Source organism: Triturus cristatus, chromosome 1_1, assembly GCF_964204655.1.
Source record: "Triturus cristatus chromosome 1_1, aTriCri1.1, whole genome shotgun sequence".
Classification (NCBI taxonomy): domain Eukaryota; kingdom Metazoa; phylum Chordata; class Amphibia; order Caudata; family Salamandridae; genus Triturus; species Triturus cristatus.
The window spans coordinates 12,677,526-12,701,037 of record NC_140579.1 but is presented as its reverse complement, the minus strand read 5'-3'; the positions used below and the strand labels follow the sequence as shown (position 1 = coordinate 12,701,037).

The following is a 23,512-nucleotide window of genomic DNA, read 5'->3' as shown; positions in this document are numbered from 1 at the left end:
AAATCAGCGGGGCCTCCAGTTATTATCATTTTAGGTTTCCTTTCTTTCACTGCTTCAAACCAGTGGGGCCTCCAGTTATTATCATTTTATGTTTCCTTTCTTTCACTGCTTCAAAGCAGCGGGGCCTCCAGTTATTATCATTTTATGTTTCCTTTCTTTCACTGCTTCAAAGCAGTGGGGCCCCCAGTTATCATTTTATGTTTCCTTTCTTTCACTGCTTCAAAGCAGCGGGGCCTCGTGTTATTATCATTTTAGGTTTCCTTTCTTTCACTGCTTCAAAGCAGCGGGGCCTCCAGTTATTATCATTTTATGTTTCCTTTCTTTCACTGCTTCAAAGCAGTGGGGCCTCCAGTTATTATCATTTTATGTTTCTTTTCGTTCACTGCTTCAAAGCAGTGGGGCCCCCAGTTATTATCATTTTAGGTTTCCTTTCTTTCACTGCTTCAAAGCAGTGGGGCCCCCAGTTATTATCATTTTAGGTTTCCTTCCTTTCACTGCTTCAAAGCAGTGGGGCCCCCAGTTATTATCATTTTAGGTTTCCTTCCTTTCACTGCTTCAAAGCAGCGGGGCCGCCAGTTATTATCATTTTATGTTTCCTTTCTTTCACTGCTTCAAAGCAGTGGGGCCTCCAGTTATTATCATTTTATGTTTCTTTTCGTTCACTGCTTCAAAGCAGCGGGGCCTCCAGTTATTATAATTTTATGTTTCCTTTCTTTCACTGCTTCAAAGCAGTGGGGCCTTCAGTTATCATCATTTTATGTTTCCTTTCTTTCACTGCTTCAAAGCAGTGGGGCCCCCAGTTATTATCATTTTATGTTTCCTTTCTTTTACTGCTTCAAAGCAGTGGGGCCTCGAGTTATTATCATTTTATGTTTCCTTTCTTTCACTGCTTCAAAGCAGTGGGGCCCCCAGTTATTATCATTTTAGGTTTCCTTCCTTTCACTGCTTCAAAGCAGTGGGGCCCCCAGTTATTATCATTTTATGTTTCCTTTCTTTCACTGCTTTAAAGCAGTGGGGCCTCGAGTTATTATCATTTTTTGTTTCCTTTCTTTCACTGCTTCAAAGCAGTGGGGCCTCGAGTTATTATCATTTTATGTTTCCTTTCTTTCACTGCTTCAAAGCAGTGGGGCCCCTAGTTATTATCATTTTATGTTTCCTTTCTTTCACTACTTCAAAGCAGTGGGGCCTCCAGTTATTATCATTTTATGTTTCCTTCCTTTCACTGCTTCAAAGCAGTGGGGCCCCCAGTTATTATCATTTTATGTTTCATTTCTTTTACTGCTTCAAAGCAGTGGGGCCCCAGTTATTATCATTTTAGGTTTCCTTTCTTTCACTGCTTCAAAGCAGCGGGGCCTCTAGTTATTATCATTTTATGTTTCCTTTCGTTCACTGCTTCAAAGCAGCGGGGCCTCCAGTTATTATCATTTTATGTTTCCTTCCTTTCACTGCTTCAAAACAGCGGGGCCTCGAGTTATTATCATTTTATGTTTCCTTTCTTTCACTGCTTCAAAGCAGTGGGGCCCCCAGTTATTATCATTTTAGGTTTCCTTCCTTTCACTGCTTCAAAGCAGTGGGGCCCCCAGTTATCATTTTATGTTTCCTTTCTTTCACTGCTTCAAAGCAGTGGGGCCTCCAGTTATCATTTTATGTTTCCTTTCTTTTACTGCTTCAAAGCAGCGGGGCCTCGAGTTATTATCATTTTATGTTTCCTTTCTTTCACTGCTTCAAAGCAGCGGGGCCTTCAGTTATTATCATTTTAGGTTTCCTTTCTTTCACTGCTTCAAAGCAGTGGGGCCTCGAGTTATTATTATTTTATGTTTCCTTTCTTTCACTGCTTCAAAGCAGCGGGGCCTTCAGTTATTATCATTTTAGGTTTCCTTTCTTTCACTGCTTCAAAGCAGTGGGGCCTCCAGTTATTATCATTTTATGTTTCCTTTCTTTCACTGCTTCAAAGCAGTGGGGCCCCCAGTTATCATTTTATGTTTCCTTCCTTTCACTGCTTCAAAGCAGTGGGGCCTCCAGTTATCATTTTATGTTTCCTTCCTTTCACTGCTTCAAAGCAGTGGGGCCTCCAGTTATTATCATTTTAGGTTTCCTTTCTTTCACTGCTTCAAAGCAGTGGGGCCTCCAGTTATTATCATTTTATGTTTCCTTTCTTTCACTGCTTCAAAGCAGCGGGGCCTCCAGTTATTATCATTTTAGGTTTCCTTTCTTTCACTGCTTCAAAGCAGCGGGGCCCCCAGTTATTATCATTTTATGTTTCCTTTCTTTCACTGCTTCAAAGCAGTGGGGCCTCCAGTTATTATCATTTTATGTTTCCTTTCTTTCACTGCTTCAAAGCAGCGGGGCCTCGAGTTATTATCATTTTATGTTTCCTTTCTTTCACTGCTTCAAAGCAGTGGGGCCCCCAGTTATTATCATTTTAGGTTTCCTTTCTTTCACTGCTTCAAACCAGTGGGGCCTCCAGTTATTATCATTTTAGGTTTCCTTTCTTTTACTGCTTCAAAGCAGCGGGGCCTTCAGTTATTATCATTTTAGGTTTCCTTTCTTTCACTGCTTCAAAGCAGTGGGGCCTCGAGTTATTATCATTTTAGGTTTCCTTTCTTTCACTGCTTCAAAGCAGCGGGGCCCCCAGTTATTATCATTTTATGTTTCCTTTCTTTCACTGCTTCAAAGCAGTGGGGCCCCCAGTTATTATCATTTTAGGTTTCCTTTATTTTACTGCTTCAAAGCAGCGGGGCCCCAGTTATTATCATTTTAGGTTTCCTTTCTTTCACTGCTTCAAAGCAGTGGGGCCCCCAGTTATTATCATTTTAGGTTTCCTTCCTTTCACTGCTTCAAAGCAGTGGGGCCCCCAGTTATTATCATTTTAGGTTTCCTTTCTTTCACTGCTTCAAAGCAGTGGGGCCCCCAGTTATTATCATTTTAGGTTTCCTTCCTTTCACTGCTTCAAAGCAGCGGGCCCCCAGTTATTATCATTTTATGTTTCCTTTCTTTCACTGCTTCAAAGCAGTGGGGCCTCCAGTTATTATCATTTTATGTTTCTTTTCGTTCACTGCTTCAAAGCAGCGGGGCCTCCAGTTATTATAATTTTATGTTTCCTTTCTTTCACTGCTTCAAAGCAGTGGGGCCTCCAGTTATCATCATTTTATGTTTCCTTTCTTTCACTGCTTCAATGCAGTGGGGCCCCCAGTTATTATCATTTTAGGTTTCCTTTATTTTACTGCTTCAAAGCAGCGGGGCCCCCAGTTATCATCATTTTATGTTTCCTTTCTTTCACTGCTTCAAAGCAGCGGGGCCTCCAGTTATTATCATTTTATGTTTCCTTTCTTTCACTGCTTCAATGCAGTGGGGCCACCAGTTATTATCATTTTAGGTTTCCTTTCTTTCACTGCTTCAAACCAGTGGGGCCTCCAGTTATTATCATTTTATGTTTCCTTTCTTTCACTGCTTCAAAGCAGCGGGGCCTCCAGTTATTATCATTTTATGTTTCCTTTCTTTCACTGCTTCAAAGCAGTGGGGCCCCCAGTTATCATTTTATGTTTCCTTTCTTTCACTGCTTCAAAGCAGTGGGGCCCCCAGTTATTATCATTTTAGGTTACCTTTATTTTACTGCTTCAAAGCAGCGGGGCCCCAGTTATTATCATTTTAGGTTTCCTTTCTTTCACTGCTTCAAAGCAGTGGGGCCCCCAGTTATTATCATTTTAGGTTTCCTTCCTTTCACTGCTTCAAAGCAGTGGGGCCCCCAGTTATTATCATTTTAGGTTTCCTTTCTTTCACTGCTTCAAAGCAGTGGGGCCCCCAGTTATTATCATTTTAGGTTTCCTTCCTTTCACTGCTTCAAAGCAGCGGGGCCCCCAGTTATTATCATTTTATGTTTCCTTTCTTTCACTGCTTCAAAGCAGTGGGGCCTCCAGTTATTATCATTTTATGTTTCTTTTCGTTCACTGCTTCAAAGCAGCGGGGCCTCCAGTTATCATAATTTTATGTTTCCTTTCTTTCACTGCTTCAATGCAGCGGGGCCCCCAGTTATTATCATTTTAGGTTTCCTTTTTTTTACTGCTTCAAAGCAGCGGGGCCCCCAGTTATCATCATTTTATGTTTCCTTTCTTTCACTGCTTCAAATCAGCGGGGCCTCCAGTTATTATCATTTTAGGTTTCCTTTCTTTCACTGCTTCAAACCAGTGGGGCCTCCAGTTATTATCATTTTATGTTTCCTTTCTTTCACTGCTTCAAAGCAGCGGGGCCTCCAGTTATTATCATTTTATGTTTCCTTTCTTTCACTGCTTCAAAGCAGTGGGGCCCCCAGTTATCATTTTATGTTTCCTTTCTTTCACTGCTTCAAAGCAGCGGGGCCTCGTGTTATTATCATTTTAGGTTTCCTTTCTTTCACTGCTTCAAAGCAGCGGGGCCTCCAGTTATTATCATTTTATGTTTCCTTTCTTTCACTGCTTCAAAGCAGTGGGGCCTCCAGTTATTATCATTTTATGTTTCTTTTCGTTCACTGCTTCAAAGCAGTGGGGCCCCCAGTTATTATCATTTTAGGTTTCCTTTCTTTCACTGCTTCAAAGCAGTGGGGCCCCCAGTTATTATCATTTTAGGTTTCCTTCCTTTCACTGCTTCAAAGCAGTGGGGCCCCCAGTTATTATCATTTTAGGTTTCCTTCCTTTCACTGCTTCAAAGCAGCGGGGCCGCCAGTTATTATCATTTTATGTTTCCTTTCTTTCACTGCTTCAAAGCAGTGGGGCCTCCAGTTATTATCATTTTATGTTTCTTTTCGTTCACTGCTTCAAAGCAGCGGGGCCTCCAGTTATTATAATTTTATGTTTCCTTTCTTTCACTGCTTCAAAGCAGTGGGGCCTTCAGTTATCATCATTTTATGTTTCCTTTCTTTCACTGCTTCAATGCAGTGGGGCCCCCAGTTATTATCATTTTAGGTTTCCTTTATTTTACTGCTTCAAAGCAGCGGGGCCCCCAGTTATCATCATTTTATGTTTCCTTTCTTTCACTGCTTCAAAGCAGCGGGGCCTCCAGTTATTATCATTTTATGTTTCCTTTCTTTCACTGCTTCAATGCAGTGGGGCCACCAGTTATTATCATTTTAGGTTTCCTTTCTTTCACTGCTTCAAACCAGTGGGGCCTCCAGTTATTATCATTTTATGTTTCCTTTCTTTCACTGCTTCAAAGCAGCGGGGCCTCCAGTTATTATCATTTTATGTTTCCTTTCTTTCACTGCTTCAAAGCAGTGGGGCCCCCAGTTATCATTTTATGTTTCCTTTCTTTCACTGCTTCAAAGCAGTGGGGCCCCCAGTTATTATCATTTTAGGTTACCTTTATTTTACTGCTTCAAAGCAGCGGGGCCCCAGTTATTATCATTTTAGGTTTCCTTTCTTTCACTGCTTCAAAGCAGTGGGGCCCCCAGTTATTATCATTTTAGGTTTCCTTCCTTTCACTGCTTCAAAGCAGTGGGGCCCCCAGTTATTATCATTTTAGGTTTCCTTTCTTTCACTGCTTCAAAGCAGTGGGGCCCCCAGTTAGTATCATTTTAGGTTTCCTTCCTTTCACTGCTTCAAAGCAGCGGGGCCCCCAGTTATTATCATTTTATGTTTCCTTTCTTTCACTACTTCAAAGCAGTGGGGCCTCCAGTTATTATCATTTTATGTTTCTTTTCGTTCACTGCTTCAAAGCAGCGGGGCCTCCAGTTATCATAATTTTATGTTTCCTTTCTTTCACTGCTTCAATGCAGCGGGGCCCCCAGTTATTATCATTTTAGGTTTCCTTTTTTTTACTGCTTCAAAGCAGCGGGGCCCCCAGTTATCATCATTTTATGTTTCCTTTCTTTCACTGCTTCAAATCAGCGGGGCCTCCAGTTATTATCATTTTAGGTTTCCTTTCTTTCACTGCTTCAAACCAGTGGGGCCTCCAGTTATTATCATTTTATGTTTCCTTTCTTTCACTGCTTCAAAGCAGCGGGGCCTCCAGTTATTATCATTTTATGTTTCCTTTCTTTCACTGCTTCAAAGCAGTGGGGCCCCCAGTTATCATTTTATGTTTCCTTTCTTTCACTGCTTCAAAGCAGCGGGGCCTCGTGTTATTATCATTTTATGTTTCCTTTCTTTCACTGCTTCAAAGCAGTGGGGCCTCCAGTTATTATCATTTTATGTTTCTTTTCGTTCACTGCTTCAAAGCAGTGGGGCCCCCAGTTATTTTCATTTTAGGTTTCCTTTCTTTCACTGCTTCAAAGCAGTGGGGCCCCCAGTTATTATCATTTTAGGTTTCCTTTCTTTCACTGCTTCAAAGCAGCGGGGCCTCCAGTTATTATCATTTTATGTTTCCTTTCTTTCACTGCTTCAAAGCAGCGGGGCCTCCAGTTATTATCATTTTAGGTTTCCTTTCTTTCACTGCTTCAAAGCAGTGGGGCCTCCAGTTATTATCATTTTATGTTTCCTTCCTTTCACTGCTTCAAAGCAGTGGGGCCCCCAGTTATCATTTTATGTTTCCTTTCTTTCACTGCTTCAAAGCAGTGGGGCCTCCAGTTATTATCATTTTATGTTTCCTTTCTTTTACTGCTTCAAAGCAGCGGGGCCTCGAGTTATTATCATTTTATGTTTCCTTTCTTTCACTGCTTCAAAGCAGTGGGGCCTCGAGTTATTATTATTTTATGTTTCCTTTCTTTCACTGCTTCAAAGCAGCGGGGCCTTCAGTTATTATCATTTTAGGTTTCCTTTCTTTTACTGCTTCAAAGCAGTGGGGCCTCCAGTTATTATCATTTTATGTTTCCTTTCTTTCACTGCTTCAAAGCAGTGGGGCCCCCAGTTATCATTTTATGTTTCCTTCCTTTCACTGCTTCAAAGCAGTGGGGCCTCCAGTTATCATTTTATGTTCCTTCCTTTCACTGCTTCAAAGCAGTGGGGCCTCCAGTTATTATCATTTTATGTTTCCTTTCTTTCACTGCTTCAAAGCAGCGGGGCCTCCAGTTATTATCATTTTAGGTTTCCTTTCTTTCACTGCTTCAAAGCAGTGGGGCCTCCAGTTATTATCATTTTATGTTTCCTTTCTTTCACTGCTTCAAAGCAGCGGGGCCTCCAGTTATTATCATTTTAGGTTTCCTTTATTTTACTGCTTCAAAGCAGCGGGGCCCCAGTTATTATCATTTTAGGTTTCCTTTCTTTCACTGCTTCAAAGCAGTGGGGCCCCCAGTTATTATCATTTTAGGTTTCCTTCCTTTCACTGCTTCAAAGCAGCGGGGCCCCCAGTTATTATCATTTTAGGTTTCCTTTCTTTCACTGCTTCAAAGCAGCGGGGCCCCCAGTTATTATCATTTTATGTTTCCTTTCTTTCACTGCTTCAAAGCAGTGGGGCCTCCAGTTATTATCATTTTATGTTTCTTTTCGTTCACTGCTTCAAAGCAGCGGGGCCTCCAGTTATTATAATTTTATGTTTCCTTTCTTTCACTGCTTCAAAGCAGTGGGGCCTCCAGTTATCATCATTTTATGTTTCCTTTCTTTCACTGCTTCAATGCAGTGGGGCCCCCAGTTATTATCATTTTAGGTTTCCTTTATTTTACTGCTTCAAAGCAGCGGGGCCCCCAGTTATCATCATTTTATGTTTCCTTTCTTTCACTGCTTCAAAGCAGCGGGGCCTCCAGTTATTATCATTTTATGTTTCCTTTCTTTCACTGCTTCAATGCAGTGGGGCCACCAGTTATTATCATTTTAGGTTTCCTTTCTTTCACTGCTTCAAACCAGTGGGGCCTCCAGTTATTATCATTTTATGTTTCCTTTCTTTCACTGCTTCAAAGCAGCGGGGCCTCCAGTTATTATCATTTTATGTTTCCTTTCTTTCACTGCTTCAAAGCAGTGGGGCCCCCAGTTATCATTTTATGTTTCCTTTCTTTCACTGCTTCAAAGCAGTGGGGCCCCCAGTTATTATCATTTTAGGTTACCTTTATTTTACTGCTTCAAAGCAGCGGGGCCCCAGTTATTATCATTTTAGGTTTCCTTTCTTTCACTGCTTCAAAGCAGTGGGGCCCCCAGTTATTATCATTTTAGGTTTCCTTCCTTTCACTGCTTCAAAGCAGTGGGGCCCCCAGTTATTATCATTTTAGGTTTCCTTTCTTTCACTGCTTCAAAGCAGTGGGGCCCCCAGTTATTATCATTTTAGGTTTCCTTCCTTTCACTGCTTCAAAGCAGCGGGGCCCCCAGTTATTATCATTTTATGTTTCCTTTCTTTCACTGCTTCAAAGCAGTGGGGCCTCCAGTTATTATCATTTTATGTTTCTTTTCGTTCACTGCTTCAAAGCAGCGGGGCCTCCAGTTATCATAATTTTATGTTTCCTTTCTTTCACTGCTTCAATGCAGCGGGGCCCCCAGTTATTATCATTTTAGGTTTCCTTTATTTTACTGCTTCAAAGCAGCGGGGCCCCCAGTTATCATCATTTTATGTTTCCTTTCGTTCACTGCTTCAAAGCAGTGGGGCCTCCAGTTATTATCATGTTATGTTTCCTTTCTTTCACTGCTTCAAAGCAGTGGGGCCTCCAGTTATTATCATTTTATGTTTCTTTTCGTTCACTGCTTCAAAGCAGCGGGGCCTCCAGTTATCATAATTTTATGTTTCCTTTCTTTCACTGCTTCAATGCAGCGGGGCCCCCAGTTATTATCATTTTTGGTTTCCTTTATTTTACTGCTTCAAAGCAGCGGGGCCCCCAGTTATCATCATTTTATGTTTCCTTCCTTTCACTGCTTCAAAGCAGTGGGGCCTCGAGTTATTATCATTTTATGTTTCCTTTCGTTCGCTGCTTCAAAGCAGTGGGGCCCCCAGTTATTATCATTTTATGTTTCCTTCCTTTCACTGCTTCAAAGCAGTGGGGCCTCGAGTTATTATCATTTTATGTTTCCTTTCTTTCACTGCTTCAATGCAGCGGGGCCCCCAGTTATTATCATTTTAGGTTTCCTTTATTTTACTGCTTCAAAGCAGCGGGGCCCCCAGTTATTATCATTTTAGGTTTCCTTTATTTTACTGCTTCAAAGCAGCGGGGCCCCCAGTTATCATCATTTTATGTTTCCTTCCTTTCACTGCTTCAAAGCAGTGGGGCCTCGAGTTATTATCATTTTATGTTTCCTTTCGTTCGATGCTTCAAAGCAGCGGGGCCCCCAGTTATCATCATTTTATGTTTCCTTCCTTTCACTGCTTCAAAGCAGTGGGGCCTCGAGTTATCATCATTTTATGTTTCCTTCCTTTCACTGCTTCAAAGCAGTGGGGCCTCGAGTTATTATCATTTTATGTTTCCTTTCTTTCACTGCTTCAAAGCAGTGGGGCCCCCAGTTATCATTTTATGTTTCCTTTCTTTCACTGCTTCAAAGCAGCGGGGCCTCGAGTTATTATCATTTTAGGTTTCCTTTCTTTCACTGCTTCAAAGCAGCGGGGCCTCCAGTTATTATCATTTTATGTTTCCTTTCTTTCACTGCTTCAAAGCAGTGGGGCCTCGAGTTATTATCATTTTAGGTTTCCTTTCTTTCACTGCTTCAAAGCAGCGGGGCCTCCAGTTATTATCATTTTAGGTTTCCTTTCGTTCGCTGCTTCAAAGCAGTGGGGCCTCCAGTTATTATCATTTTATGTTTCTTTTCGTTCACTGCTTCAAAGCAGTGGGGCCCCCAGTTATTATCATTTTATGTTTCCTTTCTTTCACTGCTTCAAAGCAGTGGGGCCCCCAGTTATTATCATTTTAGGTTTCCTTTCTTTCACTGCTTCAAAGCAGCGGGGCCTCCAGTTATTATCATTTTATGTTTCCTTTCTTTCACTGCTTCAAAGCAGCGGGGCCTCCAGTTATTATCATTTTATGTTTCCTTTCTTTCACTGCTTCAAAGCAGTGGGGCCTCCAGTTATTATCATTTTATGTTTCTTTTCGTTCACTGCTTCAAAGCAGTGGGGCCTCCAGTTATTATCATTTTATGTTTCTTTTCGTTCACTGCTTCAAAGCAGCGGGGCCTCCAGTTATTATCATTTTAGGTTTCCTTTCTTTCACTGCTTCAAAGCAGTGGGGCCCCCAGTTATTATCATTTTAGGTTTCCTTTCGTTCACTGCTTCAAAGCAGTGGGGCCTCCAGTTATTATCATTTTATGTTTCTTTTCGTTCACTGCTTCAAAGCAGTGGGGCCTCCAGTTATTATCATTTTATGTTTCTTTTCGTTCACTGCTTCAAAGCAGGGGGGCCTCCAGTTATTATCATTTTAGGTTTCCTTTCTTTCACTGCTTCAAAGCAGTGGGGCCCCCAGTTATTATCATTTTAGGTTTCCTTTCGTTCGCTGCTTCAAAGCAGTGGGGCCTCCAGTTATTATCATTTTATGTTTCCTTTCTTTCACTGCTTCAAAGCAGTGGGGCCTCCAGTTATTATCATTTTATGTTTCCTTTCTTTCACTGCTTCAAAGCAGTGGGGCCCCCAGTTATTATCATTTTAGGTTTCCTTTCTTTTACTGCTTCAAAGCATTGGGGCCCCCAGTTATTATCATTTTAGGTTTCCTTTCTTTTACTGCTTCAAAGCAGCGGGGCCTCCAGTTATTATCATTTTATGTTTCCTTTCTTTTACTGCTTCAAAGCAGTGGGGCCTCCAGTTATTATCATTTTATGTTTCCTTCCTTTCACTGCTTCAAAGCAGTGGGGCGACGCTTCTCCGCCTTGGTGGAGTAGCCGCCGCTGTGTTTAAACCAGTCCCCTAGTCTCTAAAGCTGTATTATGACTGAACTAAAAGAACACTGCTATATGTTTTGAGAAGGGCGTTTCTCTTTCTTGTATGCTCGCATCCCTGTGAAGTTTCTGAGATACTGAATATGATTGAACAGGGTGATCATAACAATATTGTTAGAATGAAATGTACATGTGACTGACCTGCCACCTTTAATTCCACCACTGCCTCTTCATAGAAGAATCCTGCATCATAGAAACATGAGTAGAAGCCACCATCAGAAGGCCGGACATTGTGTATTATCAAGGACACGCTGCCAGCTTTGATGCCATCTTTAATAAGGGTTGTCCTGCTTATGTACTCTTCCATCTGATATTCATACTGGTCCTCTCTTTTCCGATACAAGTGGACAAGGTCCTGGTATTTGTCTTTAAACCACCTTATAGTCATGTTCTCTGCATTGATCTGGGGTGACAGGTGGCATGGTAACACGGCATCTTCTCCAAGAGGGATGACCAGGGGCAGGTCCAGTCCAATGACAGAAAATAACCCTGAGAAAAAATAAATATGTAGACTGTTAAGAGAAGAAACTCATAGCATGAAACATACAAAGTGTAAATTGGGGCATAATCCTCAAATGTGCTGCAGATTATCTCTCCTAGTGAGCACCTTTTTAAATGTGCGCCCGGCGCAGTCAAGGCAAATATGTCGTATTATGGTGAATGTGCTGCCCCCAGGGCAGACGCGAACTTGCGCTGCCTTGGAGGCGGTGCATTCCTGTGAAAAACGGAGGCTGCTTTGCAGCAGCTCCATGTTTCCACAGTGCAGACGGCAACCTGCCTGCACTTTGAAGGGGCATTAGCGATCCCCTTGCAAGCGGGTGAAGTTGAGGGGCAGTACCTGCCTGCAAGTGGATATCTGGGGGGTACACTAGACCTCCTGCCCCCCTCCAGAAGGCTGCAGTCAGGGGACGCACTGAAATACAGTGCAGGCACAGAGGCAAATGGATTCCCTCATTTGCATGGAGCACGCCCCCATGCAAGTGAGGGAACGCCCTCTGAAGATGGGGATGGCATTTTATGTTCGCCAGCATTAACGGTATTACAGAAGGGGCTGCATAAGCGTCGGCAGCCCCTTCTGTTATATAAAAGTGTCCTGGGGGCTCAATGCGTCAGTTTGTAAATATGGAGCAGCGTGGAGCACTGATTGCGCCAACGCTGCATCAAAAAAATTATGATGCGGCTGCGCTAGCTCCTTGTAAATATACCCCTGCGTACACACCACTCAGAACTCGTTAATAATTTCAGGAGTTTCACTGGTTTGCTCTCATGTAGGTGTGTGTTGTCTAATTCAACTTACAATCCTCATGCAGCCTGTAGGGATAGCACTTCATCTTCATATACTCATGGTTGTCCTAAATTAGAACAAGCATCGGCAAAGCCAATAGGTCTCACCTATGCAAGAGTAATTGGCTTTGCAATGTTTTTTAGCCACGTTGTACACCAGCTTGGCTGCTGTTCAGCATAGCTAAAAGTTACTGGTTTAGAGAACCAAGGAGGAGATTGTGAGAATGGAGTGGCAAACAAAAGAGCAGGGTGGAATACAAAGGTGTAGATCAATACACATTCGGCAGAATTCACATGTAACTCATTGACACACAGCACATACAGCCCCTTGGATGGACTGCTGCTGGCAGGGTAAAGCCCGGGATGATGTGGGCGGTTGATCGCTTAGGGAGGTTTTTCTCAGACCACTCTTGGTACTTCTACGTCTACATTGGGGAGGAGGTCACGGACGGTGAGGAGATGTAGTATGCCCTCTGAACTCCTGATGGATCCAGCTAGCCCGGAAAGGTTGGCAACTGCAATTCAGGAGTATCTGGAACGCAAATGGGGCACTACCATCTCTAGGGCTAATCAATGGGATGCTCTTAAAGCGGTGGTCTGAGGGCTCTGTATAGGGATCACATGTGGTGTTCCTTAGCAACTATTGACAGACTTCGGCACATGTGAGAATCAGTGGACCGACCTTCGGGGGTGGGCGGACTCGTATATGTCCACGGGTAGATTCTTGGAGATCAGCGCTCCTTGCACGAGAAGTAGGAGACTCTGGACCACCACACACTTATTGCCAAGCAACAGTGCCTGCACAAGGAAGGTGACAAGTTCAGTCATTTACTAGTCTGGAAATTGAGGAGCAAATTAGAGATCTCACCTATATTGCATTTACAGTCGCTGGATGGGTGATGCGTGACATAACATCAGGATATTCTCAGGGTCTTAGTAGACCACTTTCAGGGTGTGCATAGAGCCGGGGTTGATGATCAGCTGGAGCTGGCAGAGGAGGTCCTTACGGAACTGGACCTGCCTCGTCTCTCGCGAGACGGGACAAATGACTTAGAGGAGGCTATCACACTAAAGGAGCTTAGGCTTGCCTTGCTGGAGCTAAATATGGTGAAGACCTCCGGGGTTGATGGCTTCCCAACCAATTTCCTACCAACCTACCTCATGAAAATGATGGAGAAACTATTGAAAGTATTTTTAGAGGCTTGTATGGTTGGGACTCTGACTCCTACCTATGCGAGAGGTAATCATTTGTCTCGTGCTGAAGCCGGAGGGTGCCCCAGAGGATCCCTCCTCGTAACACACTCTTACTATGACCAATTCTGATTTTATCATCCTCTGTAAGTTGTTGGCGAGGCAGTTGTAGAGGGTGGTGCGTGGGTTGGTTCATGCCAGCTCGTAGCATAGCGCCCAATCTCTGCAATTAACACATGTACTGCACCAGAACACCGGAATGGACCAAGATATGACGCTTGTATAATTCGACCTAGAGAAGGCCTTTGATACTGTCAACTGGAGCTATCTCATTGCAGTGCTCTGGGGGATGGGCTTTGGCCTGGCGTTCCTGGGCTGGATTCAATTGTTATGAATGACCCATGGTTCGGGTAGGCGGTGAGGTGTCAGAGGCATGGCCGGGTCTGGTGGCTCAGTGGACGAATGCATCCACTGCAGGGGCCTGTGTTCGACCTCATGGTCACAGGTTCAAATCCTGGCGGGTCCACTCAGCCTTTCATCCATTTGAGGTCGATTAAATTTGTAACATTGAGTTGGGTAACAATATACCTCTGTTATTTCAGCAACAAGATGCCCCATTGCTGGGGTGAACGTGCGCTTTACAAATACATGTGTTATGTTATGGGCTGTCAAGAGGGACACTCGACAGGCTTGTCCCCTTTCGTCACTCCTGTTCGCCGTAGCTGTGAAGCCAGTAGCCAGTGGCAATACCATTGTACAGGAAATCAGTGCCTTGGGGTCTGCGCAAGGGTGGGCAGAATCACATCGTCTTTATATATGGGGATGATCCATTGATCTATCTCGAGTCTCCAGATGAGTTAGTGGCATCCCTGATGAGACATGGGGCGGCTTTTGGTGGAGACTGCGGCCTACAAGTCAATATCTGAAAGATCTTACTGTTACCATTGGGAAGATTGGCCATGGTACCGCCTGAACAATTGCCAGAGCATGGGGTTTGATGGGAGGGGACAAGCTATCACTACCTGGGCCCGATGGTTGCACATACAGAGGACACCTACAGGCACCTCAATGTGGGCAGGGCTTTGAGAGGCCTGACCGGGTCAATTGAATTTTGGAAGCTGCTGCTCCTGTTGGTGATTGGGTGGGCAGCCATTTCCAAGATTTTCTTCCTTCCTCACTATCTATACCTTTTCCAGAACTCGCTGTTCTCTTTCGGGAGGGACTTCCTCGCCTTGATAGCCTGTTGATTTCTCTGGTGTGAGCAGGGCAAAGCAATCAGTTCTCACGGTCGGTTCTTATGAGGGACATGGAGGAGGGGGGACTGACGCTGATGGATATGCATCTCTACTATTTCGCAGCACACCTTCTGCATGCTGCTTAATTGCTAACAGACATGGACAATTGGGAGAAATGGTTGTTGCAGGGTATGATCGGTAAAGACACCTTTCTGCGCCTGTTGATGAGGGGTGGCCGCACTGACGTACCGGTCCCATACCTGGTACAGCACACGGCCCGGATGTGGGAGCTGGAAGTGAAGAAGGTATTACGAAGGGCCCCCTGAGACAGGGAATTGCAGATCTGGGACTTCGAACCCTTTCGGTGCATAGAGCAAGATATGTCTATGGAAAGATGGAGAGAGGGGGGACCTTTTGCGGGGGTAGGTCTTTCTCATGTTTCAAGATACACAGGACACCTTCGACATAGGGCAGGGTCACTTCCTCTGCTATGGCAAGCTAGGAAACAAAGCCAAAGAGATCTGGTGCACCCACCTGGCAGCCCCACTGCCTTCTCATACATTGGGCGGTTTGATCAGGTGGGGCCGATGCAGACACCTCATCACACTTTTGTATAAAGCTCTCAGAGAGGATGTCTCTAAATCCCCCCCGGGGAGGGCAGCATGGGAAGTGGACCTGGAGGTCCCGATCGAGGACTCGGATTAGAATCTTGCATGTGGTCTGGTGGAGAGGGCATCCTGCAATCACAGATTCCAACTGCTGCACTTCAATTTCCTACATCGCTCACATATAACTCCAGCGGGGCTTCACAGAATAGACCCCACTTGGTGGAAGCTGGCTCTGTAACTATACCAAAGGTAGGTATAGTGTGCACAGAGTCCAGGGAGTCCCTAGAGGTATAGCAGAGGTTAAATTAGGTAAGCACTCTTGGTGGTAGTGTGGGCGAGCAGTTAGGCTTATCCAGAGGATGTATTAAGCATTTATTGTATTCATTCACTCAAGACTGACGGCACGCATTCAGTGACTGAATCCAGATCAATTAACTAAGTATAAAAAAGTTATACTTCTGATTTATTTCTAGAACCATGCAGGACTTAGCACAGGCGAGTGAAATATACTCTCAAATGCAAGACATTGCAAGGAAATTCAGTTGTGGTTGGATCTGCAATCGTTACCGGTTTGATTAAGGTTTAAAAACAGTTAAAATTACACAGAAATCACTTTTAGAATACTTTTAGATTACTTTTGGATTGCATCAATTACTCAGGGTGGTATGCATAGATACCACACCGGGAATCTCACAATACAAGGCAAGTAAGACTTTTCAAGGTTTGCAGTATAGTTACTTTTTCTTTCATACAAAGTTCAGCTCAACACAACATTTTCAAGAACAACACTCGTAACATGGGTTGCTATGGGAGAAAAGTGTTAGCGGGTACTCAGGTAAGTAAACGTCTTACGAGTGGGAGTTTTGGGGGTTAGGACCAAGGTTCCCCCAGGGCTAGGTAGCCACTCAAATTGCACCACCAGCGTCATTAGGGCAGCCAGGTGCAAAGTGCAGGGGCCCAATGTTAGCCAATGGGGTTAAAGGGGCCTTCGGTCAGGGACTGCTAGCGTGAAGGCCACTTGGGTGTGGGAGCAAAGCTCCTGAGGTACAGATCAGCACTGCAGGGGCCAACAAACACCACAGGAGCTGCACCACCAACGGCAAAGGGGCAGCTGGGTGCAGTGTGCCAAGCGACGTCAGGGGCTCTGTGCATTTCAATGAGGATCTCCGGTTCGGTAAAGATGCTGCAGGCTCGGGCAGGGAGGCTTCCTGGAGACGACCACTGGCTGAAGACATAAGTTGGGATCTTGGGGGATGCCTGGACACAGTTGGTTGGGCTAACCAAGGCTGTATGGCGTCGGGTGCAGGGCTGTCTTTTGGTGTCGGGTTCTTCTTACCAGCTCCAGTCGCGGTCAGGGGGACCCTTCAGCTTGAGGCTACAGGCGTCAACTCGAAGTTTGAGGGAGGCCAGGGATCACAGATCAGGATACAGTAGAAACCTCCTCGTGGTGTTGGGCCACTCAAACTCAGGCCGTAGGCGTCCGGTGCTGAGTGGTGCAAAATCGTGGAGCCGCCTGGATCCAGATTCTGTGGGTGAATCTTTGCTTGAGCAAATCCGGTCCTCACGGGAGACAGAGTCTTAAAGATGGTTGCAGTGCAGGGCCTCAGGGTTTCTGGGGGGGATGCTGGACATGCAGAGGTTTCTAAGTAGTCAGGTCGGAGTCGAGACAGGCCGGTAGAGCTGGGCCAAAGCAGTTGGTGTCCTCTTCTTCCTGGATCAGCATGGCTCTTTGGTCCTTCTTCTTTCTTCCATGAATCTGAGGAGGCAAGGTTCAGGGCCACCCCTAAATACTAAATTTAGAGGTGTTAAAGGGGTGTGCAGGTCGGGACCTTTGGGCCCCTTCCTTGGTGTGAGTAATACCCACTATTATGCCACCCTTCAGTGGGAGGGGGGCATGAGCCTTTCCCTAATTGGTAGGGTCCCCTCATCTACAAGATGGAGGGGACTGAGATGTGTTCTTCACCTTACTTCCCCCACCTGAGGGGTGGGGTTGGCAAAGGTGGGCACACCTGTCCTCCTAGCTAGGTTTTCCTGATTATTCTTCCACCCAAAGTGGGGGGGGGGCAGAACCGGTGGGGGAGAGTTGCTGGGGGCAACAAAAGGCAGGGACAGCTTACAAAGGTGGCAGGCCTCTGAAGCTTACCCTTCGTGGGCCCACCCCATCCTGGGGTAGAAGGCCTGACACCTTTGCCCAGAATGGGCTTTGTTTCTGGACCCAGAGAGCGGAGGCTCTCTATTCAGGGGTCCAGAAACCTGTCAGATGGTGGCAAATGGCAGGCAGCTGGTTGTTTTTCAGGGGGCATTTCTAAGATGCTCTCTGTGTGCATTTTTCATTAAATCCCACACTGTCATCAGCGTGGGTGTAATGTGCTGAGAGGTTTGCTACCAAACTTCCCAGTTTTTAGTAAAGCCATTATGGAGCTGTGGAGTTCGTAATGACCAACTCCCAGACCATATACTCTTTGGACTTAGACACTTTAGAGGTACAGGGCTCATGCCACTGTACCCTCACCTGAGGGATAGCCAGCTCATGAACTTCATCGAAGCCAACTCCATACTCGACTCTTCCCAATCCGGATTCCACAGCAACCACAGCACCAAGACCGCCCTCCTCGCTGCCACAGACGACATCCGTACTCTCCTCGACCAGAGCCACATGGCGGCCCTCATCTTACTTGACCTCTCTGCTGCCTTCGACACTGTCTCCCAGCGCAATCTCACCGCCAGACTCCACGACACTGGCATTCAGGGAACTGACCTCGACTGGATCCACTCTTTCCTCACCGGCCGAACCCAAAGAATCAGACTCCCGTATTTCCTCTCCAAACCCACAGAGATCAGCTGCAGAGTACCCCAATGATCGTCGCTCAGCCCCACTCTTTTCAACATCTACATGGCCCCCCCCTTGGCCCTATTGTCAAATAACATGGACTCAACAAAGTATCCTATGCCGACAACACCCAGCTCAACATGACCAAACTCAACTCTAGGAAGGAATGAAAGACGTTGCATCCTGGATGAGCAGCAGCTGTCAGAAGCTCAACTCGGAGAATAGAGAAGCCCTCGTCCTTGGACCCACCCCCACAGCATGGGACAACACCTGGTGGCCCACCGCCCTCAGCAGCACCCCGACTCCCACGGACCATACCCACAACCTCTGCATCATACTCGACTCCACCCTCACCATGACCCGACAGATCAACACTGTCTCCTCGTGCTACAACACCCTACGCATCCTTCGCAAGACCTTCAAGTGGATCCCTGCCGAATCCAGAAAAACCGTCACACATACTCATAACTAGCAGACTGGACTACGGAAACGCCCTCTATGCCAGAATCAAACAATCCCGGCTCCGGAAACTCCAGACCATCCAGAACACAACTGCCAGGCTTGTCCTCGGTATCCCACAACATGAACACATCACCCAGCACCTACGACGCCTCCTCTGGCTCCCTGTCGAGAAGAGAGTAACCTTCAAGCTACTCACTCACACCTACAAATCCCTCCACAACACCGGAACCCAATACCTAAATGAAAGAGTCTCCTTCCATGCACCCAAGAGAAACCTCCGCTCCGCCAACCTCGCCCTCGATGAAACTCCGCATATACGCAGAGCCAGAACGGGTGGAAGAGCCTACTCCTACATCGCAGCAAAGATCTGGAATGAACTCCCGCTCAACATCAGACGCTCCCCAACTCTACTCACCTTCAGGAAGAGCCTCAAGACCTGGCTCTTCCGCTGAATCGGAGCTGCACGACCTACCCCCAGCAACTTGAGACCCTCACGGGTAAGTAGCGTGCATCAAAAATCCCTGATTGATTGAGTGCACCCTGCTAGAGGGGTAACTTACCTAGGCCGTAGGCAGTGGGTTGCAGGCATGGAACACAGGGATTTGCCCCATGTCGACTCTTCACTTTTCTCTGCACGAAAACACGCACCCTGCAATGGCAGTGTGTGTGTGTTAAGGTACAGGGCCTCCAAGGGTGGCACAATGGGTGCTGCTGTCTTTAGATGGATTTAGTGGAGAGGTGTGGCTCACTAGTTAGAGGCGGCAGACCCGTAAGCTGAGAATCGGCCAGGGACCAGGGTTCAATTCCCGACGCGGCAGGGTCGTGGACCAGGGTCAAAACGGACTCGATAATTCTCGCCTCGGTACCTACTCTAACCAGGAACACACTCGGCAACTCTGGGCATTAAGCTTGCCTCATCTCTACAACGGCCCCCCACAGACGCCGGGGATGCCTGGTTTCACCTTGGAGATACCCAGAAAAGGACCATCTCACAGGGATAGCCAGGACGGGTTCCCCAGCGGTCTACAGCGCCGGGACACCCCGTTGCTGGGGTAGCTGTGCGCTTTACAAGTCTACAACATTTACAAGTCTACAACATTTAGATGCCTTCCATCGTCACAGTGCCCCTGGTACCCATGGTACCTTTTCAAGGGGCTTTTTTGTGGCCAGAGATGTGCCAATTGTGGGGACAAAGGTACAGTTTTGGGAAAGAACTCAGACCCTGAGAGCCCTGATTGTCAGGGACCCAGGGCACATCAAGTCAAGTTGCATCAGACGTCAGGCCAAAAGTGGGGGGTAACCATGCAAAAAGCGGCACTTTCCTACACTACTAGGGCAGCGAAATGTGTTCACTGTTGGGAGGAGAGTGCCAACTTTTTTGCATTTGGCATAGTGATGTGCAGAGGTCTTACGCTTTTGGAAGGAAGTGATCCCTAGAGTGGGCGAAGTCACAAGCATAGAGGTTCCTTGCGTGCCGGCGGCATGCTGGCTGGGGATGGTAAAGAGACCCCGAAGATGCAAAATATCCTACAAACTTCTGCAACTTGCATTGCTCCTGGCTGAGCTTAGAGTTGCAATAGGTTTGATGGGATCCCAGGTGCCGAGCGTAGACTTTTGGGTTTGAGATATGTCGGAGTGGAGGACCGTGGAATAGCATCACATATGTATCTCCGTACGGACGAGGGGACTCCCGAAGCAGTAGAGGCTTGGAGGCAGATGTTGGATGTGTGTAATACATATGGAGCCAGAGACTCTGACTGACCAGAGTAAATAGGATGTTTAAGCCCTATATAGGATACATTGATGTCATCTGATGGGGTAATCTAGTGTGGATGCACTCGATGCATAGGCTAGGCCGGCTTGTAATGACGTTTATTATGTACTTCTTGTCGGGTACAGGGAGGCTGGATGGGGAACATGCTGACTGCACATGTGGATAAGCACTGAATATCATGTTTACTGTTCTGAAAAATTAATACATGAAGGTTGTTTTTTTTTTAAAGATGTTGTGTCTAGTTTGGGACTGGCCTCTTGATCCTGAGCTTTAAGGTGATGGCTCTATAAAGAGGCTTGACCCACCAGTACATGATATGTGTGGTGAGCAATTAGAGTCTTCAAGCTGACATTTGTTCCTGGAGCTCGGCCTAGTAATAGTCGATGTGTCTAGTGAGGGATTGGCATTTTGATTTTGAGTTTTATTTAGGGGACAACTGTTTGACACTTGGCCTACTAAAAAGTGGTGTGAGTGGTGCGGAACTGGCCACCTCCTGCAGAGCTTTGTTAGAGAGACAACTCCATGTAGGAGAGGCTTGACGTACCAAAAGGTGGTGTATGCTGTGGGGGATTCATTTGAATAAGTTCTATTAATCAACAGCAATTCTAATCAATAGCATTGAAATACAATAAATATGTGAACATGTTAGCTTTTAATTGTTCATCTAAAGTGCTACACCACGTCCACAATATGCAACCACTTATACAAGCTCATAAAATGCATACGTATACTGATCTATGGATTCCTCCATCGTTTTTCAGATGCACAAAACATTTCAATCCACAATCAACATATTATACGCTGTACACATTAACAAGAGCACACAGAATGTATCCTCAGAAGAAATACCTGAAGAAGAAGCTGTTGGTTCAATGTAGTTCAATAAAGAGAGTTGTACCACACTCAGATTATCACACTTCTGGAAACCCGAGCAAAAGCGTTCACCTTCGGCACCGCCTCACCAGCCAGCAATAAACTCAAGAGATACAGGTTGTGCCTGAGGTATATGTATCTGCAGGATTCAACCTGTCACCCAATCACAAAACAGCATTTTTCAACAAATGTATTGGGGACAGTGTAACCCCTCTTTAAATGCTACACTGGATTTGGGGGTCTACTGTGAATTTCCAACCAGTAAACTTCACTCAGTGAAGCGTATTCCTCGGTATCGGAGAATCCATCGAGGGGGTCAGTGTGGCCCTCATTTTTTTTGTTTGGTCTGTTTTATTAAGCTTTTTTGTCAATATACAAAGTTATTAAAATCACATAAGCATTATACAGACCATATGGAATTCACATTCTTACATATATCCACTCAGCTGGAACAATGGGGCACATGCATCAAGGTAGGCAATTGTGATTCCATAATTGCTATTATTAAGGAACCGCAATTATGGAATCTCAATTGCCTATGCATGTAGGTTTCGCTAAAATATTAGCGATTCCTACATATTTCTTAATTGCAAATAGCAAATAGCGATTCGCAATTAAGGAAAAGCTTCCCATTCATTCCTATGGGCCCAGAGGCCCAAAGGAATGAATGGGAATTCCATGCGCAATTTGCGAGTATCAAGTAGGTACTCGCAAATTGCACATGCAATTTCAAGGGTGCATTGGGGGCCACAGGCCACCCTGATGCACCCCTGAAATTGGCATTGAAAGTGCACATGTGGCCAGAGAGAACATCCCGGATATATAATAGAATGTCGTCAGCGTATAGTGAAATGGCATGCAAGTCTGTACCCATCGGGATGCCCCAGGATCGCGCAGACGCACGAATGGCCAGTGCCAATGGTTCTAAACCAGGAAAAACATTAACGGCATCAGTGTGGCCCTCATATAACGCGATGGATCCGCGGATCCGCAAAACACCCTTAAAAAAGGTAAAAGATTAAGGGAAAGGTATGGCAGAGGTTACTTTTATGTGTTCTAATTCTTTCCCTTCCACATGTAAACAGCACAGTTTGCTTCATTTGCAATATACATGTGTGCTCTCCCCATAGACATTTTCACAACCTCAGCTTCCATGGCAATTGATTTGAAAGTCCTTACAAGCCAGTTAAAGGTTAACAGTTCATAAACCTTTGTCAATTCTGCAAGTCTGATTAGGATTCTCATTGGAAGTTACCTTTTACTTAAAAAAAATATATACATCTTTTACAAACATAATCGTTATGATATATTGCATCACAATAGAAACAGCAGTTATTGACAACTGAACCTAATAATCAGTACCCCAACATCGGCCAACCTTAACATGTGCACGGCCTGTTTTTTAGTTCTCTTCACACTCCATGCTGTTTCGAAAATGTCACATTCTGCTACCAACTCCTCCATTGCCCTGCTCCTCCATAGCAGCATCTTGGTTAGAGTGTGGATTGTGGACCACAATGTTTTCATTCGGGCCAGAGAGCCAACATTTGTGGTATTGACAGAGATCTTGGATTTTCCAAAGTGGACATCACATGGTTTGGCCACGGAGGTAGGAAGTGGCATCAGCTGTTGCCTATGATTCACAGCATTTCGGATTAGCACCCAGACCTCATGATAGTGAACTGTGGCGGCAACTGTCTAGGCAGAATCACAGGGGTTGGACTTGAAATCGAATTGAAGGAGTCATTGGCAACATTGATGAATCTCTTACCTCAAAGAGCCTACGTATAATTCCAACATATGTCAAAGGCATAAGTGGCAATGGTCCTTTCAATTTTGCACAACAATTGATAAATCTATTAGACATGTTAATAAAATAATTTCAGTAATTCTCTGTGGCCATTGGGCGGAGGCCAGTTAATAAAATAATATCTATTTGGACATGCCAGGAGTATACCGAAAGGACGGAGCACATTTCACAGCAGAAGGGAACCAGACCTTCTTTAACAACATCAAGGAATGTATTCAGGTTCTACATATAACAGTATAATTACCACAAAGACAATTTATAGAGCCACCCAGTGAATACAAGAGAATTTTCTTTTGTGAAAATTTTTAATTTTATTTGTTTACCAGATCCGCAGATCTAATCTAACTAGAAAAAAATGAATGGATCCCAAGAGTGTCTGGAGATATGCATAAGAGAATGTCTGTGTGCATGTAAGAGAATGTGTGTTGTGGTGTGTGTAAATGTGTCTGTTAGTGTGTGTGTGTGTATGTGTGTGTGTGTGTGTGTGCGTGTGTGTGTGTGTGTGTGTGCGCGTGTGTGTGAGTGAATGTGGGAACCAGTTTTTGTATGTATGTGTGTCTCTCAGTGTAGGAGCGTGAGTATGAAGGATTGCAGTTGTGTAGGTGTGGTTTTCTCTATGAGTGAGTGTGCTTGAGTGTATTGTAATAGTTGTGTTTCTGTATGTAATGCATGTGTGTGAGGGAATTTGTGTGGATTTGGAGGT

At 45.2% G+C, this 23,512-nt stretch overlaps 1 protein-coding gene across 2 annotated transcripts in view; it reads right to left on the bottom strand.

Moving 5' to 3' along the window:
* Window positions 1-23,512, bottom strand: part of LOC146869129 (butyrophilin subfamily 1 member A1-like) — an 862,288-nt gene that overhangs the window by 757,976 nt on the left and 80,800 nt on the right. For both annotated transcript variants that reach the window (XM_085627799.1, XM_085627671.1), the window contains exon 3: window positions 10,884-11,231. In XM_085627799.1, the coding sequence (XP_085483925.1) occupies window positions 10,884-11,231 (348 nt within the window). The remainder of the gene's footprint in view (window positions 1-10,883; window positions 11,232-23,512) is intronic.